Source organism: Ceratotherium simum, chromosome 32, assembly GCF_057802395.1.
Source record: "Ceratotherium simum simum isolate JZ-2026a chromosome 32, ASM5780239v1, whole genome shotgun sequence".
In the NCBI taxonomy this organism is placed as follows: domain Eukaryota; kingdom Metazoa; phylum Chordata; class Mammalia; order Perissodactyla; family Rhinocerotidae; genus Ceratotherium; species Ceratotherium simum.
In genome coordinates, this window is record NC_141931.1 from 14,867,207 (window position 1) to 14,884,813 (window position 17,607).

A 17,607-nucleotide genomic window follows, 5' to 3' on the forward strand; every position below is an offset into this window, starting at 1 on the left:
GTGCCTTGCAGCATTTCAATTTGTAGTTGCCTGAGAGGGGAAGAGGAGAGAAAGGCAGCAAAGTGGATCAAAACAGCCACAGTAGAAGCAAAATGACCAAAGAGCAGAAGTTGCAGCAAGCTTGCTAAAGCCAAAGGATATTTTTCTTGCAAGTACAACCTTGCCTTTGCAAACTGCTGGTAGCTTCACTTTGCTCTTGTATCCAGCATGATACAAGGAGTGATGCTATTAATATCAGCGCTGATGCTGCTTCTGATTATTTTGTATGCAGACAGACTCAAATATGTAATTCTTCAAAATACAGCTCGGTGGGGTGGAGGGAGAAAATTTGTGCATATAGCATGAGCTCCAGTCAGCACAAGTAGATGGAGGACTCCAGGGGAAACAAGCATGTTTTCCAGAAAGGCACTGGGGATGTATCATTGTTCCTGTGCCCTAGGGAAAGGGCTTCTACACCATGGCCATGAGATAAACACTTCTCTGTGCCTCTGTAATCACCTTACTTTCTCTCATCCTTTACCTCTTCTTTCACAGAAGAAAATGGTACTCAGATAATTTGAGTGCAAAAGGAAATTTACCACTGCACAAAGAATCCCAGTGGACAAACTATAATCACATACCCCACTTCACTACTCATTTTAATTTGGAAATGGCCAACAAAAATATCAGGCTTTTGTTGGTAATCTGATTCTAGTTCTTGTCACATTCTATTTTACTTATGGTCCAAACCATAATTGAGTCCTGGTTTTCATGGTCAAAAAGGAAGGGAAGTCTCTCTATCCTTTCTGGGTTTTATGTCTAAACCTCTTAAATACTGCTCTCCCTGCATCCAATAACATTTGCTTCAAATCAATGAATGCCTTATAAACATCTACAAAGTACCCGGCATTGTTTCGCTCCTCACAGAGGCTGTAATCTGAGTTAAGAGTTCCCTAGATCTGGTATTTTGAAATAGTCCAGTCATTTCACGGCTATGTGGTTTGGAGTGATACCCATAGAGTTTCATTTGTCAAACCCTGCTTTAAACAGAGAGGCACTTTCTCTCACTCTAGAAGAGAATCTCCTTCATATTTCTCCCATGGCTTTGCAGTAATGGAGACATGAAAGAATGGTTTCAGACGACACTAGTATGTGAACTGCTAGTCAGGAGAAATACTTGGTTGAGAAGGCAAATTTACCACTAAGGAAGAAGAGGGACCACAATGATTGAGGCAGACCCAGGTGAATAATAATGCACACAGGGGTTTGTGTGCGTGAGCTGGAAGGGGTGAAATGAAGGAGAGAGAACTGGAGAACCTCATTTGAACTGTCCCAGCGCCTTGAGTCTACCATTTTACCTCCTTTCCAGTTTTGCTAATTTCTGTTCCCCATTATTTAAAAAAATCCATTATGCTTTAATTCCTTTCACTGTCTCCTCCTTATCGTCCAGAGCCACAATCTAAAGAGCATATTTAAAGCTTAAGGCATTCACTGAAGCAAAAGGGAGTTTTGGCCAGTCCTCCACGTAGCTGTTTAATTTGTATTGTTGTCCCCACGAGAAAAACATGCTGGTTGTGTTGTTAGGGAAATAAGACATCTAATTCAAGTGTAAACTAAGCGTAAGATAGAAAGGGCCACCCAAGGCACCATTTATTTTCCCCCACAGAGGTAATTTTTATTTACAATTATTAGGAATGATGTACACACAAAGCATGCACACACAAACATACATAGATACACACACAGACATACACCTACAAATTACCAAAATTTCTATTTATAGTCTTTGAAAAGAAATCTCTAGTATATAGGAACCTTGTCTACACGAAAAGATTTTTAAAACCACTACCTACAATGCCAAGTTCTTCGGTTTTAATTTTGCAACTGCAGCCCAAAGGAAGACAATGACACATTGGTATGGTGGCTGTTGAGCAGAGAGAAGCTCACTGGTAGAAAGCATTGCTAGAATAAAAAGGAGCGAAGTGAGAAAATTAATGTTTGTCCCAGATTCTGCTTCTGTGCTGTGAACTCACTCGTTGCTTTGTTTCAGGGTCTGTTTCAAAGTTGGAAATCATTTCCTCTTCCTAGATCCTTTATTACCAACATTTGAAAAGTCAACAGAATATCAGGGAGAACAGTCCCACAGTCATTTACCAGTTACTGTAATTTGCATTCACAAGCAATCACCAACTAAAAGAAAAAATAGCTCCCTTTGAAGATGTTTAAACATTTTTCTTAAGATACAAATGTGAAGTTTTTTTCCTTTGTACTTCTATGCAAATAACTTTGATTATATGCAGAATATACCAATTTTCTTTTTAATAACAAGATAAGAAATACACCTTTACAAAGCAAAATTTTAAAAAAATCCTTGAAGTGGCAGCTATGGCTGTTTAGCAATGAAACTACCTGAACAAAGCATGTCAAATACATTCGAAATCTGCTCAGACCGTAGCGAATCCATTCAATGAGGCAAAATAACATTTTGACCATCATGGCAAAAGTGATTTGATTTCCAGTTAAGCTCTTTGTGGACCAGTAAGTCTTCTGCCATAAACAGAGTCATGTCGGATGGGCTGTTGGCAAAAGGGAAGAAGGGGGGCTTTTGAATGTACTGATTATTTTATTTCCTTAGGTTTATGGATGGAAAACATTACTCTCCACAGAGTTTTTGAGAAACAATAATATACAAAGATTTGTCAAAAAGTTTGTTTACCTTTAGAATATAATTTTACTATCGCCAATTAGTAATGTGAAAAAAATTTCAGTGAATACTTATTATTTTGGTCTGTCTCATTTCTATATTTATTCATAAAGTTGTTTTCTTACTCTTTGAATTGCTTTTTTTTCATTTGAATATGACACTCTTCTATTATGGTAAAGATTAACCCCATTCACTTGTAAAAATAATAAAGCGATATCTGATTACTCCATAGAAAGAGAAAGATCACAAGTCATTCTTTGCTCAACTGGTATTTAAGAAAGAGAAAATGATTGTTTATGCCTGGCTTTCAAGATAACAGATCATTTCTACAATACTATTTACAATGGACAGATTAAATGAACTATTTTAAGTTCTTTGGGAAGGTTTGTTAGTGTTCCTTGTAAATATTTTCAGATCTTTTATTCCAAATTAGTTTTAAATGACAGAACAGGTAAAGATTTGTGTTCACATATGAACACTGAGCAAAGCACTATAACCTAAGAAAATTGGAGAATATTACAATGTAAAATTTTCTTAGAAAAAACCAATCTGAGAATCACAAATCATTGAATTCATCTTTGAAAACTACAAAATTTTCCAGACTAGAATTATGAAACTCTAAAAGGTTAGGCAGCATTACTTTTAATTAGAAAATCCTATCATTAGATGAAATATTTTTAGTTTTGGAAGTACCTAAAAAACTTCCTTAATATAAGGTACTGTGACTAAGTGAAAATTTTAAACTAAACAGATAGAAATTCACTTTGCAAGTTTCCTTCCAAATTCCTTCTGCCACAAGTAGGATCAGCACTGTGAATACATTATAATATAGACAGATGATTGATAGAGAAATTGTCTAAAAGGTGAATGTTAGTGTTTTCCGTAGTTTTGCTCTTTAAGCTAGAGGTTGAGTAATTATATGAAGTTTACAAAAGAGCTAGAAATTACTTGTAAAAGAGAAATAGTTTCAGCAGCGTTTAATCCATTCATTCAATTCAGAGCCATGGATTCCAAACGATTATTTCAAGTTAATAGCTCGGGCTTGAAAGATCATCTAGAAAACAGCTCAAAACAACTGTTCCCAAGGGTTGCAAAGGGTCAGTTCTTCTCTGGTTTCTGGACAGATTTGGACATCTATGCACTGCTAGGGCATGAACAGAAAGGTTTTCTTTCAGGGGTACATAAAAAGAAAATTAAAGCTGTCTCTTTTCATTCTGAATGTTACCACCCTTTCTTAAAAGGACCTTCGGATATTTCATGCCTTCCTTAGTAGAGTAGACAGTGGCACATTAGCAACTTTCTTTATGACAAATGCAAAGCAATGAATGTGAATATACGTGTACTTGCTTTGTTATAAAGAGACCCTTATCTACCTTAAAGCTGCTTCAGAAATGCAAAGAGAAGTACAAGTCTTCTGAACACTTAGCAAAGTATATTATACATTATTGCTTAAAAATAGAAATACAATTTTTCATACCTTAAGTTTAAATAATCAGAAAATTTTAAATGTCTCCTATTTTTGTAATGGCCCACTTATGTGTAGACTTATGTGTAGGGTTTCCATCTAAGTCACACTATTTGGCAGATACATGAGATATCTTCGACAAACATCTATGGAAACTTTTCGGTGCTACATAAAATTACAGAACATCATTGTTTATCAGAGGCCTATATTCTTTGTTTTTTCAATGAATTGGTGCTAAATTGTAGAGTGCTCATTAACTTGTTAGATGAAATGAATGGCAAAGACTTGGTGTGATTTGGTATTGGTATTGGTACCAGTGTTTCTAAAAACTAAGTTCATATCATAGGGTCTGGCAGATTCATTAGATTATAAATCTTCACGGAAATAAGTAGTGGCTCCAATACTCTCCCAGAAGCAGTAATACAAATCATGCTATTGGCATTCCTGTGCCAACTCGGACCTATTTAGTCTTTGAGCTGCAATCACTTTATTATTCTGTTTTTGATTCTGAAAAAAAATCACAGTCAAAACTAGTTCTTAAGGCATAATCCGTTAGTATAGAATGGGAGTGTCTAGTGAAGGACCCCAGAATCTCTCTCTTTTTTGCCCAGAAACCAGATAGCTGAGGAGATAGGTTGTGATCCCTGCAAGGAGATGGGCTGAGCCTGAATTCAACATTCCATGGGACCTGGTAACCCCAACTCAGGTGCTGGGAGATGATGCTTTCTAGTACTTCATAAACTGCTGGCAGCTAAGCCTGGACTGCTTGGTGCTTGACCCTCAAATTCTTATTTGTCCTGTGCAATCTCCCCTCGTGCTTGCCCAATAAAGAGGGAAAGCAACAGGACATATCCCTCCCGGGAGCACTGTCTCACTGTGGGACACCTCTCCCCTGGCTGCAGAATGGGCGACTCGAGCATCTGCTGGCTTTTCTGCTCCTGAGTTCCAGCCTGTACTTCGTGGCTACTGGCTCCTTCACCCTGAGCACTTTGCTTAACATATAAAGACTGAACACATTCTGGACTTCCAAAACAATTAATCTGCTTTCTCAGCATGATTTTTAAAAATCAATTAGCTAAAGAACTAGACCTATAACATTGAGCTGTACTATAATTTTTGATATTGAAAATAACAATTTGTATAAAAGTGTATTTTAAATGTCCTGTTGGAAGTTAGTCTGGGCAAAGAAGAAAATAAGATTGCAAGATGATAGAATAGAAATTCAAGTGGTTAAGAGTTACCTGGTGTTCCCTATCTTAGAAGTTCCCTATCACCACCACTAGTTAATGCAAAGAGAAGCAGAGGCTGTAACAAGGTCCTCATCAACAGCTAGGAGACTGAGGTAGGAAAAACTCAGTGCAATATTCTTAGAATTTATCTCAGAGTCCTGGTGGGGGGGAAGTTAAATATAATATTTCTTGTTGTACATGGAGAATGCAAGAATTTTATTCACTCTGAAACATTCTTGTTCCACAAATAAATTACATGACTAACACACTTAATAATTTTACAACCTGTATGCATCACTCTGAAGACTATTTCCATGCCATTACTGTAAGTAAACTCAATCAGCTAACAGTGATGCACCATAGAGCGAATTCAGTTATTCTGTACAGAACTCTTTGAAGGACAGTTATGGATCTTTTTCCATTTTTGTTTCAATAAAGAACTGACATGTCAAGCTAAGAATAATCTATAATTGAGCATGATATATGACACTCTATTTTAATCCTCATCTATTTAGAGGATGAGCAATAATTATAGATAAGTTCTGCCTGATTTACAATTTTCAGTGCATTTTCTTCTTTGAAAACTAGAAATCCTCATCAATATTCTAAAAGAAAGTGAATGGGATCAAATCAGAAGTTTAAAACTATGTGCTCTCTGACAATCTTTGACAAAACAGAAGAAATTGAGACAGATTTGTTGTCAGCGAACATACTACCTTTGGTGATACAGAGTTGAAGAAATGAGGCCAATTCCCAACCCACATGAGATGGGTGCTTTCAAGGTTGTAGCAGGCCTCTATCTTGGGGAAGGCAATGATAAGGATTTGCAATGAACCCTCAGAGTCAAGCAAGAACCCGAAGTTTGGGCAAATCTTTGGTCATAGCAGTTAATGTAAGTTAACAATTAGAAATCTAAATATTCCTGAAATTCATATGCTTATCCATAGCCTTTCCCCTAACCACTATCTCATGGCACTCCACAACAATTCTCACCTAAATTTAATTCATCTTTCCATTCCTAGATTTGGGCTGTCTGTTCCAATCCCCACTCAGTACCCTATAGCAATATTTTAGGAGCATCAATACCATCTTGCCTTTGCCTCTTTAAAATGTTCCAGTGGCTTCTACATACCTTCCTGATAAATCCCAAACACTTTAGAACTGAATGTTTATATCCCTCCAAATTCATATGTTGAAATCCTAAAGGCCAACGTGATGGTATCAGGAAGTAGGGCCTCTGGGAAGTGATTAGGTCATGAGGGTGGAGGCCCCATAAAAGGGATTAGTGCTCTTATGAAAGAGACCCCAGAGAGCTTTCTAGCCCCTTCAGTACATGAGGACACAGCAGAAGGATAGCTGTCTATGAACAGGAAGTGTGCTCTCATCAGACACCAAATCTGACAGCTCCTTGATCTTGGACTTCCCAGCCTGGAGAACTGTGAGAAATAAACGTTTGTTGTTTAAGCCACCCAGTCTATGGTATTTTTGTTATAGCAGCCCGAACAGTCTAAGACCCATAGTATAAAAGGAAGTTTAAAGTCTTGCCCCTGCTTATCTGTGCGAAACTGTCTAGAAATACCTTGATGCTTGGCTATCTTCTAACTCTCTCCATGACTTGGTTTAGTGACACCTTGTCACTACATTAATCCTGGCTCTCTACGGAATAAGGGCTCCCTCTGGCTACTGATTAACCTACACAGTATTATTCCTCCTTTTCAATCGCATGTCCTCACAATGCTTTCTTTCTCTTCTTTTGTGGAAACCAATCTGACACCTACATGCATTTGGAAAACTTCAATTCACTCTTGAGTCAAATAAGTGTGTTTCTTCAGGATTAATCTTAGTATTCTCTTTGCACAGCTTTTGGATTCAGCAACGACATACGGATGCTTCTGCAAGTTTAAGATCCCCTAAAGTGGAAATGCTTCATTAAAAAAATCTACACCAGCTTTTCACATTTATAATAAATATAGTAACAGAGCTGTTCATTATCAGGTGGTACTTTTATTTCTTTTGAAAAATGTCACAAATCTGCATTATCACATTCTTCTCATATATAAATAGTCTGTCCTATGACTTCACTGAGCAGAATAGCAGCCTGAGGAAAGAATTACCACAGCAATATTCTGAAAATTTTCATTACTCTATTTCTGTGAAATGGGATGATGCGTCTTATTACTACCCTATATTTGTATTCATTATTGTTATTGTCAGATCTCTGAAATGGAGAAAGCTTATTTAGGCTTGAGACACATAAGCAGTACAATTTTCATTATCTAAGAATATTCTGATGTAGTCCCCATACTGAAAACATACCATGGACACTCTGCCCACATGGAACGTTATGGAATTTGCCTTTTTCTTTGTAAAATAATCAACAAAGCAACCACACTCTTTTTAGATTAAGCATTTGTCAGTGACTTCTTTCCTTTCAAATAGATTACCTAGTAATGGACTGCAATAAAATATTAGAACACACACAACAACCTTATTGCAGCAATTAGCTATTGCTAACTTTTTAAAGAAACATATTGTACAATTTGTAGAAATAAGATGCAGACACAATTGCCAATGTATGCCACAGCAGAAGATCAAACAGAGTTTTTACATATGCATTTAGGAGAAAAACGGTTGATCTCTAGTTTTTAGCTGCATTTATTACACACATTTGCTAACAATTCTCGATTGCACCTTCCTCAGATAAGAGCTTTAATGTGAACCTAGATGATGCAACAATTGCTGGATATCACCTGCAATTTATAATTTGGTACCAGAATGAGAAATCCACAAGACATGCTGTTGGAGGACAACTAAATTTAATTTAAGATGTTTCACAACATTTATATCCTCAAAACCAATAGCCAAATCTTCTTTGTGGTCTAACTCCTTGCAATTCAAAGTGTGGCTTGTGGTCTTGCCACATCTGCATCACCTGAGAGGCACAGATCAAGCTCACAGTTTCTGGATCAGTTTGGATCATGAAGCTACACCTACATGACCCACAAGTCCTGTTTTTAAATCTTCCCTTCTTCAAGTCATCCAGATACTTTTGAATCAAGGCAAAAAAAATCACACTTGATAATCCTTTTCAGAAACACTTTCATTGTCCCAAGAGAGGGAATATGATGTTCCCAAAACCGCATGTGAATAAGTGGTAAAAACCACGTATTTGGTTCAGTGTTTTAGAAAGGAATTTGAAACCGATTTCTGTAAAGTGAAGAACTGCGAGGTACCGATATCATCCACAGGACTAGGCTGGTAAAATGGAGCTTTGTGAAAATCAGTAATTCTCATGAAACACTGCTCAGCCCCTCTCCATTCTATAAGGCACCACTAATGCTGCTAGAACACTCTGTGCCAGGAAATGGGAGGGCAGCCAGCAGTGAGGTGAAGATACACACGCTGCTCGTCCATGTGTGTGTCCCCGGGGCCCAGGATTCACTGAAGGCTGCTCACACAAGGCTGAATCAAGAACGGACTTCAACCTCACCTGAAAGTCCTGGAAGCCCTTATATTCCCCAAACAGTTACAAAAAGTAGCATACTAATGACTGTTTTATGACACCTCAATTTAAATACCTACTAATCAGAAGAAAGCACTTTTCTTCTTGCTTGGCTAAGTGGTTACGTGTCCACAGGAATAAAGCAAATACAAGAAGAAAGGTCTCATATAAATCAACATTCAGATCAACAGTGGCATTTGCTAACTGTTACGTCCCTGCTTATTCAACAGGAAATACAACTGGTTTCGAAACATCTTTATATCTTAATGCGAAGAATACTTAAAAAGAAAAGGACAACAACAAAAAACTTCTATTGCAAGAATTCTTTAACTGGGATACTAAGCTTTACAATCCCTCCATTATCTGTTCTTGTGCAGAGCCAGAAAAAATACTGCCACCAGTTTAGAAGAGTAACAGTCTTTGTTTCATAATGAATTTGTGCCAAAATAGTAAATATGCTATTGCCTTTTGTTTTTGGCTTTGTTTAGTGAAAGTGGGACATAAAGTCTAGACGATGGCAGAAGTGAAGAGAACATGCACAGGAATGCCATTCTGGGTAGTTTTAGTCTCAGTGGGATACAAATTATTTTAATAGCTACTACAGCCAGGGCTCTCGGGCAAAATAATTCCGATTCCTGACACCGACTTTGGAAGCATCTAAAGGAAAAAGCACACATAGTCTTTCATGATCATTGCTTGTATTAAGCATTATAAATCAAAATGCTTATTCCTAAAAGATAAGAAAGATCTTGTCACAATGCCCAGCACAGAGTAGTCACTCTATATCCATTTGGTTCCTTTCTTTCTTATTCCCGTTTAACTCAATCAGACAAAAGTATTTTCCCCAAAAGAGATGCAACAGTGTGCAAAATTACTATTTCAAGGGCCAGGATAAATAAACTTTGCAGAGAAGTTTCAGATGTGGGCTTTTGTTTCCCAAACTGGTGGTGGTGCCAAGAAGCGACTTATGGGAACTTAGATCCCCAATAATCTCCATCAATCCCCAGAACCCTATCAAAATAAATAAACTTTCAAAAAAAAAAAAAAGCAGTCTGCTTGTTATGCAAATCTAGCTTCAAGACAAGACCCCTTCCAGCCAAACTGAAACCGAAATTTACTCTCACTTCGATGTTCAGGTGCTGCCACTGTCCAAAATCATTACATAATCAAAATGCCATTGACCTGTCCTTATGTTAGAGGAAGCAAAGTCAAGTAGAAACGACAAACCTTGGGAGCTGGGCAGGCCTGGCTTTGAATACCAGCCTGTTTACTCATTAATGGGAGATCTTAGGAAAAAACACTAACCCTATATCTGAAATTGCCCTTATGTAAAAGTCACTGAGATTATTCAGTAAACCCAGGGATGCAAACCTCACTAGGCTGATGGAAGAACTAAGCAAGATGATATCCATACAGTACCTGGTAGATCTCAGCACCCAGTGAGTACCCAGCAAATAGCTCCCTGACCCATCCTTCCTCCCTCTTTTTACTGATTAAAAACCACCGACATTATGTGGTCTCCCTCTGTCAAGGTAGAGAAGAAAGCAATTGGCTGAATAACAAAATCACAGCTATCATAATGACTGGGACTGTATTTTAAGGAGTGTCCATACATCCCTGGATCCCTGAGCAATAGAATTTTCTATTTTACAAGTGATCAGGAAAATTCAGCATCCTGCATCTAGATCACACAGTTCTAGGAATCTGTGTTCTCCCCTTTTAATCTCAGCAGGGTACTAGTTCTGGGCAGAGAGTAAACACCTCTGCTTCTGTTCCGATCTCCTTTCTTTATGCTGTACCCTAGCTAAAGAGCTGCTCAGGGAAAAATTACGTTGCCTACTCCGAGTTGCTATAACAACATTGTTGCCAAAATAGCAGGCACTCTGCAGGAGTCAGAATAGCCTCTTATAGATATTATGTGACTTCTGCTCCTGGCACATCCCCTGCTGCCTGTTCAGGGGCCTGGCTGGGGCAGCTGGGGACCGCCAGAGTCACTAACTAGCTAAGGAGATGTGGAGGGGTTTTGAAAATTGCTGAGCTTCTCACATACACAGAATCCCAATGGCCTATGCCTCAGATCTTCTGAAGATTCCTCTCACTGTGATGGAACAAAATGATGCCTTGATACTCTTTGTGAACTATATAGTATCTGTTTCATGCAGTTGAGCTCTTTTTCCAAATAATGACTATTTCAGGGCAGTACAAAGAATGCTGCCTGCTTCTAAAAAATTATAAGCCTGTCGCCTGGGAAAAAGTAGAAACTACAACTTCAGATTGAAAGAGAATATACAAATGGAGAACTGCCAAGCCATAGATGACAACAGAACTGCAACACCAACCTCTACAGTAACCAGTCCAGGAAGCCAAAACACAATATCAGTACTAATCAGCCCGGAATGGAAGCACTTGGTTAATAACTGACCGTTTCCCTATTTTTTGTTCCTGCATTCAACTTAGGACCAATCGTAGAAAGCCAAACATGCCCCCTAAACCAATCATGTGAGATGCTCTGCTTCTAATTAGCCCACCTCCAGCTTCTCCATGCTAACAACCTCCCCTCAGAGCTTACCTGAGCCTTCTCTTTTTGTAACAGAAAACCTTCCCCCCTCCCCTGCCTGCATTTGAGGCTCTGCCAAAGGCAAGTGATGGTGGCTGACTCCCTTGCCAAAGCAAACTGAATAAATTGCCTGTTTATTATCATTCAGGTGGTTTTCACTTATTTCCATAAGCTTTACCTGTTATTTTCTATTATACCTAGTGTACTAACAAGATCATGTTCTATGATTTGTAATGCTAAGGACAATGGAAACTTAAGCAATGTAAAACCACCCTTGAGGCCTCTGGGAGACCCTAAAATCTGCCTGAACTGTGCCCTCAGCAAACTTCCATACTCACCAAACCAATCTCCAACCATCCTTCTCCTTCTACTTCATGGCTCCAACCATAACAAACAATTACTAACAGTGAAAGAGTGACCAACCATCCCACTTTGCCCAGAACTGCCCCACTTTTATCACTGAAAATCCCACACCCCAGGAAACCCCTCAGTCTCGGGCAAACTGAGACAGTTGGTCACCCCACGAGACTCCACAGCATGCCATGCCATTCTAAGACGCAGCCATGGCAGATGCAATTCGCTCTGCCAGGAATCTTCTCTCTTACCACCGACAGGTTATCAAGGGGGTGAACTCCTCTCAATCTGCCAAGTCACTGCCTAAATGGCCGCTCCTCAGCCAAGCCTCTCTGACAAACCCCCCCCAAACCCAAGCAGGATTGATCACTCCCTCCTCCACGCCACGCTACAGCCTGTATAGTTTTTTGTACATATCACACAGCATAGAGATGATTTGTTATGGCGTTTAGACCCCCTTGCACAATGAATTCCTTGCAGGCAGATGCTGTATTGTATTCGTCTTTGTGTCCCCTCACTGTCATCACCACACCAAGCCCATGTTTGTCTGTTTCCTGAGTACATGAATTTGTGATTCAATGGCTTAGCTATTATTTATTTAATAGAATTATAATTATTTTTTATTGAATTACTGAATCATTAACAAATTAATTATGTGTTAATGAATGATTAATATAATGAATTAAATTGATCCTTACAAAAAAGTCCAAAAGCTCTGGCTTGAGCTGGAGGGATAGCTTATATATATGTGGAAGTTGGGTGCCTTACAAGAAATATATTCATTACTCCATTTCTATTACCCAGATTATTTAGCTACCTCAATCTGGGTGGCGTTGTCCTGCCCATCGTCCAGTAGCAGGTCCGTGAAGCCTCTGGGCTCTGGGGAGTCTTGGTCCAGGCTTGCTCGGTTCGAGTCTACTGCCTTGAGAGAATCCAAGTTCCTTTTCCACCGATGGCTGAATGCGTGTGAGTCCACATCCACCTCCTCTTCTGTTTGCCGGAAGGCCTGCGCAACTTGATACTGCCAATCTGTTTGAAAAACAAATAAAATAATGAGTTCCACTTGTTATGAATCACACACATGTCCCCTACTAGAGCAAAAAATGAATTCTGCGAGTCATGAAAATAGGAAACTCACTCATAACAGTGAAATCTGTTTAATTGTAATATTTTGAGTTGGTATGAACATCTCTGCGTAGAATGCAATTTTAGGACACACCGTAAGTCATGACAATGGTTAATGTGCAGATCCAGCAGAGTCCCTAAAACAGATGTGCAGCCCTGAAGCAATGCATTTTTATTCTCTTCCCTCCCCGCCCACCATGCACACACTTCATAAACATTCCCTCGTCGTCTGAGGAAACAAGCTACAATCCAAACAAAGGAATGAAACCAAGTGATTTCCAGCACATTTGAAAATAGACGTCAGACATTATTAACTTGTGAGGTTATATTCGTTTCATTTGAGTTATGCTGGGCAGCAAAGAGACAACGATGTATTTGAACGGGTTAAATACCATACGGAATGATCTTCACGTAAATATGCTAACCTACCTTGTAGCTCACAAGTCAGACTTGCTCCATTGCCTAACTCATTTAATAAACAACACCCTCAGGAGGCATCACACACGCTCGTGTTCATTTGTGCTGTTCTCACCTTGGAATCTTGTCAGCGTGGTAAAGGATGACAGTGATGGGCACTTAGAGAAATGGATAGGAAGGAAGGAGATCAAATCACAAAGGTATTTTAAAGCCATCTGCAGGGACTGGCCTTGCTGACCCAGCTCATCCTGCTACTACGGGAGGGAAAATTAGATTCCATCATTACTCCTAGACTTTCATTTCAGTAGGGCAGCAGGGGAAGTACCACAAGCATGGGAAATTCAGTTTCTGACCAAGAAGAACAGCCCTCTTCTATGCAACTATTACCCAAAGATAAGAATTGACAGCCTTTCTAACTGGCAGGATATGGGTTCATAAAGGGCTGAGAGAACAGTGATTTAATTACAGCTGTGATGTTCCCCTCAATACCAGAAGATTCCAAGAAACCAAAATGTCTTTAATGTAGCTTATAATATCAGTGAAGTAGCTACTTAGCACTCTAATAACTTAGTTAAGGCTACCGCTCCTAGTCACATGCAAATGGTCTAAAATGTCTCCCCTTCAACTCAGAAAGGTGCTAAAAATTCTTCTAGATGGAGAGGATAGTCTTCAGTTTCACCAGGAACTTAAAAAATCTCCCACTTCTAATGCCTTAGTGGATACAGCTCAGAGAGAAACACACCATAGTGTTAGCAATCTAAACCTTTCCATGAGTTCGGAGAACATTAGAGCTTAAAAGAACCACGGAGACAGAAATGGCCAAGAACTCCACAGAGAGGAACCCAAGAGCCAGAGAAATGTAGCACTGTGCCAATTCATAGAATTGTTGTAAGGCTGAAAAAAACTCATACACATACATACAAAATGGGTTAATCATTGTCCCCAGCCACGCTCCACATATTACATGTTCAATAAGTTTGCCTAATGAGTATTGTTGTCATCACTGCATAAAATATCTCTTTTTTTTAACACTGTGTTCCTACTGGCCATTGAACAGTGCTCAATAAGTGTTTGTTGACTGACTGAATCAATGGATGAATGAATCAATTGTTGACAGTCTTTTTGGAGCAAGAATGATAAGACTAGGCAGCATTAAGTAACGGAAGACATACTGTACAAGGATTCAGGAGACCTGGGCTAAAATTCTTTCTGACAGGTTTGCTGGACGTGGGATATACATAATTTACAAAAGTCTCTGTGCTTTAGTTACCCTATATTTTAAATGGGAATGAAAATAGCTTACCTGCAAAAGCAGACAGCTTTTCCTGAGGATGTGCCAGACTCTAAGACCTATGATTCTAGGCAAAGCTACACAAAGCAATTTTATTTGCTTTATTTATATATCCCGCCTCATTACCAAAAATATATGAGGCAGCTTACCACAAAAATAAGCAATAAAGTTTTATAACAACCAGATAAGCCCTCCTAGCACAAAACTTAGGTCAACTTGAGAGAGGTGCATTTGCCTTGTACTAGGGGACGTGGCTATCTGACCACAAATAATCATGTAGGAACAATTGAAAATCTACTCAGGATCCTTCTTAGAATGTCAATCTAGATAAGAAATGTAGCAAATATAATGCAGTTAATAGATTAAACAGTCCTAAATATAAAAACTTTTTTAAAAAGTCACACAAAGGGAACGGCTCCAACCAGAGATTTTTCAGTCCTCTATAATGTAAATCAGAAAAAATAGATCTAAAACTTCAAAGAATTAGTCTTTATTGAAATCTTCTAAACAGAATTTCAAAGCAACTCTTGGTTTCTTTAAAATGGATGTTATTGATTGATATTAATTGCCTGATATTAATTTTATCATTTTCTTAGATATTTATAACACAAGACAAAATACGGTACTTTCTATGATCCCCTAGGCCAGTAAGGTCACACTAGCCCCTGTGGTCCTGGCACAGGCAGGGAGCAGACAAAATAACCAACATTCAGGAACTATCTGCATAGGAAGTCTGTTTCTCAACTTCCTGGAGGACTTTTTCTCATCTTCTCTCTGCCTTCTTACTCAAGAGAACAAATGAAAAGGAGCTTCCAAATGTAAGGACAATAAAGTCCTTACTCCCCACTGTTAAGGTAATTAAATGAGGAGGCCATTAGACTGAGATCGTGGCTCTAATACCTTAGCAGCCTGCTAAGCAAACCAAAACCTTAGCCTGGAAGTGCCTCAAGGTTAGGAAATCAAAACCTGAGGACAACCAATCACAAAGAGCCAACAAGCCTTTTCCAAATAAGGCAAACGCATAAGTTATAGCCAATCAAATAGTTTCCTTGCTTTGCTTCCACCTTTCTCCACAAAAGTCTCTCCCCTGACTCCTGTCTGGTGGAGCACAAGCACTTCCGGTTTGGTGCCTCCTGATTCTAATAGATTTTTGCTCAGATAAACTCTTAAAATTTTTAATATGCCTCCCTTTATCTTTTAACACCACTTTAGTTGAAATTTTGGTAGTTTGCTTAACGTGTCAAACTTTCATTTTTGTAGTGAACATTCAAACTCATCCTTGAACAGGATTATTGGAGAAAGTAAATTTAACATACAGGTAGGCCTCCTGCACAAAACAAGCCAAAATGCATACTATAGCCCTTTCAAGGGTAAGTCCCCAGATAGCAGTGGGGTTTTGGTGGTTTTTGTTTTTTTAAAAAAATTTTTAGCAGTGTTTCGCTTTACTGTCACATTAACGGCTATTACAGCTGTTGATTGGTTTGCCTCCATCATGGACATGCTTGTCCTTCCTAGAATTTGCTCCCTTAAACTTTGTAAACCAATCACTCCATCATTTGCTAGCTCTAATTGTGTTTACATAGAGTAAACAGGATCTAAGGAAGAACCCGCGGGTCCTTCTACTGAGGACTTGAGTGAGCTTTAGGCCCTCGCCACCGTGAATTTCCTTTTGGTTGCCTTTTAAACCTAATTCTTTTTCTCTGGTTATGTTATGAATAAATAAGACTACCCAACCATGCAAAGAGGAAACATTCTTCTATGCTCATAATTCAGATGTACATGGTTCATCAAGACTGAAGTATGAAATTGGCTTAGATTTTGATCCCATTTCAGAATGATTTTTAGAGAAGATAAAACAAGTCAAAAAACAAACAAACAAACAAAAAACGGATATTTTACAGAAATAAAGCTTGCGAGAAACTGGCAAAACCACAGCCTGGTTATCTACATTGTAAATCATTCCTATGCATTTTATGAGCTTTCTAATGCGTAAAAATATTTTAAATTATTCTTTAAATCACCACCAAAATGAATCATTCAGAGGCAAGATGAAGGGATATATGTGATATAATTTTCCCTTTTGAGCTGTAGTGAAAACGAAAGCAACAGGAGGGAGCTTTGTTGAGTCTGGTTGAACAGATTGTTTGCTTTCTGTCCGCTGTATGTTAATTAAACCACTGATGGAAAACCTTCAAAGATCATTTTCTGCAACATATTTTGCTATAGTTGTTAATCACATAGCTCATGGAAACATTAAATATATCTAATGACTCCCATTTGGATATAAGGAGAGAAAGCGTAATGACATATTTCTGTATATATAATATATACATTGATCTTACATTCTTGAGATATTTTGTTCAATTAAAATAGCACATAAATTATGATTGAAGAAGGTACTTCATTACATTTCAAATAAAACATCATTATGAAATTCAATAATGTCTAGTTAATCTCAGAGTAAAACAAGAAACTCATGCATATCCTCATATTACTCTTTGCAAACCTTGCAAGACTCTTTTGTGCCATCATATACCATAAAATAAAATAATTTAAGATAAAAACAAAAGGGAAGAGAGAGAGCTGTGCTGGGCTGCACATGTTTATATTTGTGTCTTATCCTAATGATTTTCTTTCAATACCTGGCATTTAACTAATAGTTATATGTTGAAAACATCTTTAGGGCCGGCCCTGAGGCTTAGTGGTTAAGGGCGCGCGCTCCGCTACTGGCGGCCTGGGTTCAGATCCTAGGCGCTCACCGACGCACCGCTTGTCCAGCTATGCTGAGGCCACGTCCCACATACAGCAACTAGAAGGGTGTGCAACTATGACATACAACTATCTACTGGGGCTTTGGGGAAAAAAAAAAAGGAGGAGGATTGGCAATAGATGTTAGCTCAGAGCTGGTCTTCCTCAGCATAAAAAAAGAGGAGGCTTAGCATGAATGTTAGCTCAGGGCTGATCTTCCTCACAAAAAAAAAAAA

The 17,607-nt window shown here is 38.6% G+C and overlaps 1 protein-coding gene across 1 annotated transcript in view; it reads right to left on the bottom strand.

Moving 5' to 3' along the window:
- Positions 1–17,607, bottom strand: part of PLXDC2 (plexin domain containing 2) — a 430,861-nt gene that overhangs the window by 252,407 nt on the left and 160,847 nt on the right. Inside the window, exon 2 of the mRNA XM_004425310.3 lies at positions 12,608–12,819. Within this exon, the coding sequence (XP_004425367.1) occupies positions 12,608–12,819 (212 nt within the window). The remainder of the gene's footprint in view (positions 1–12,607; positions 12,820–17,607) is intronic.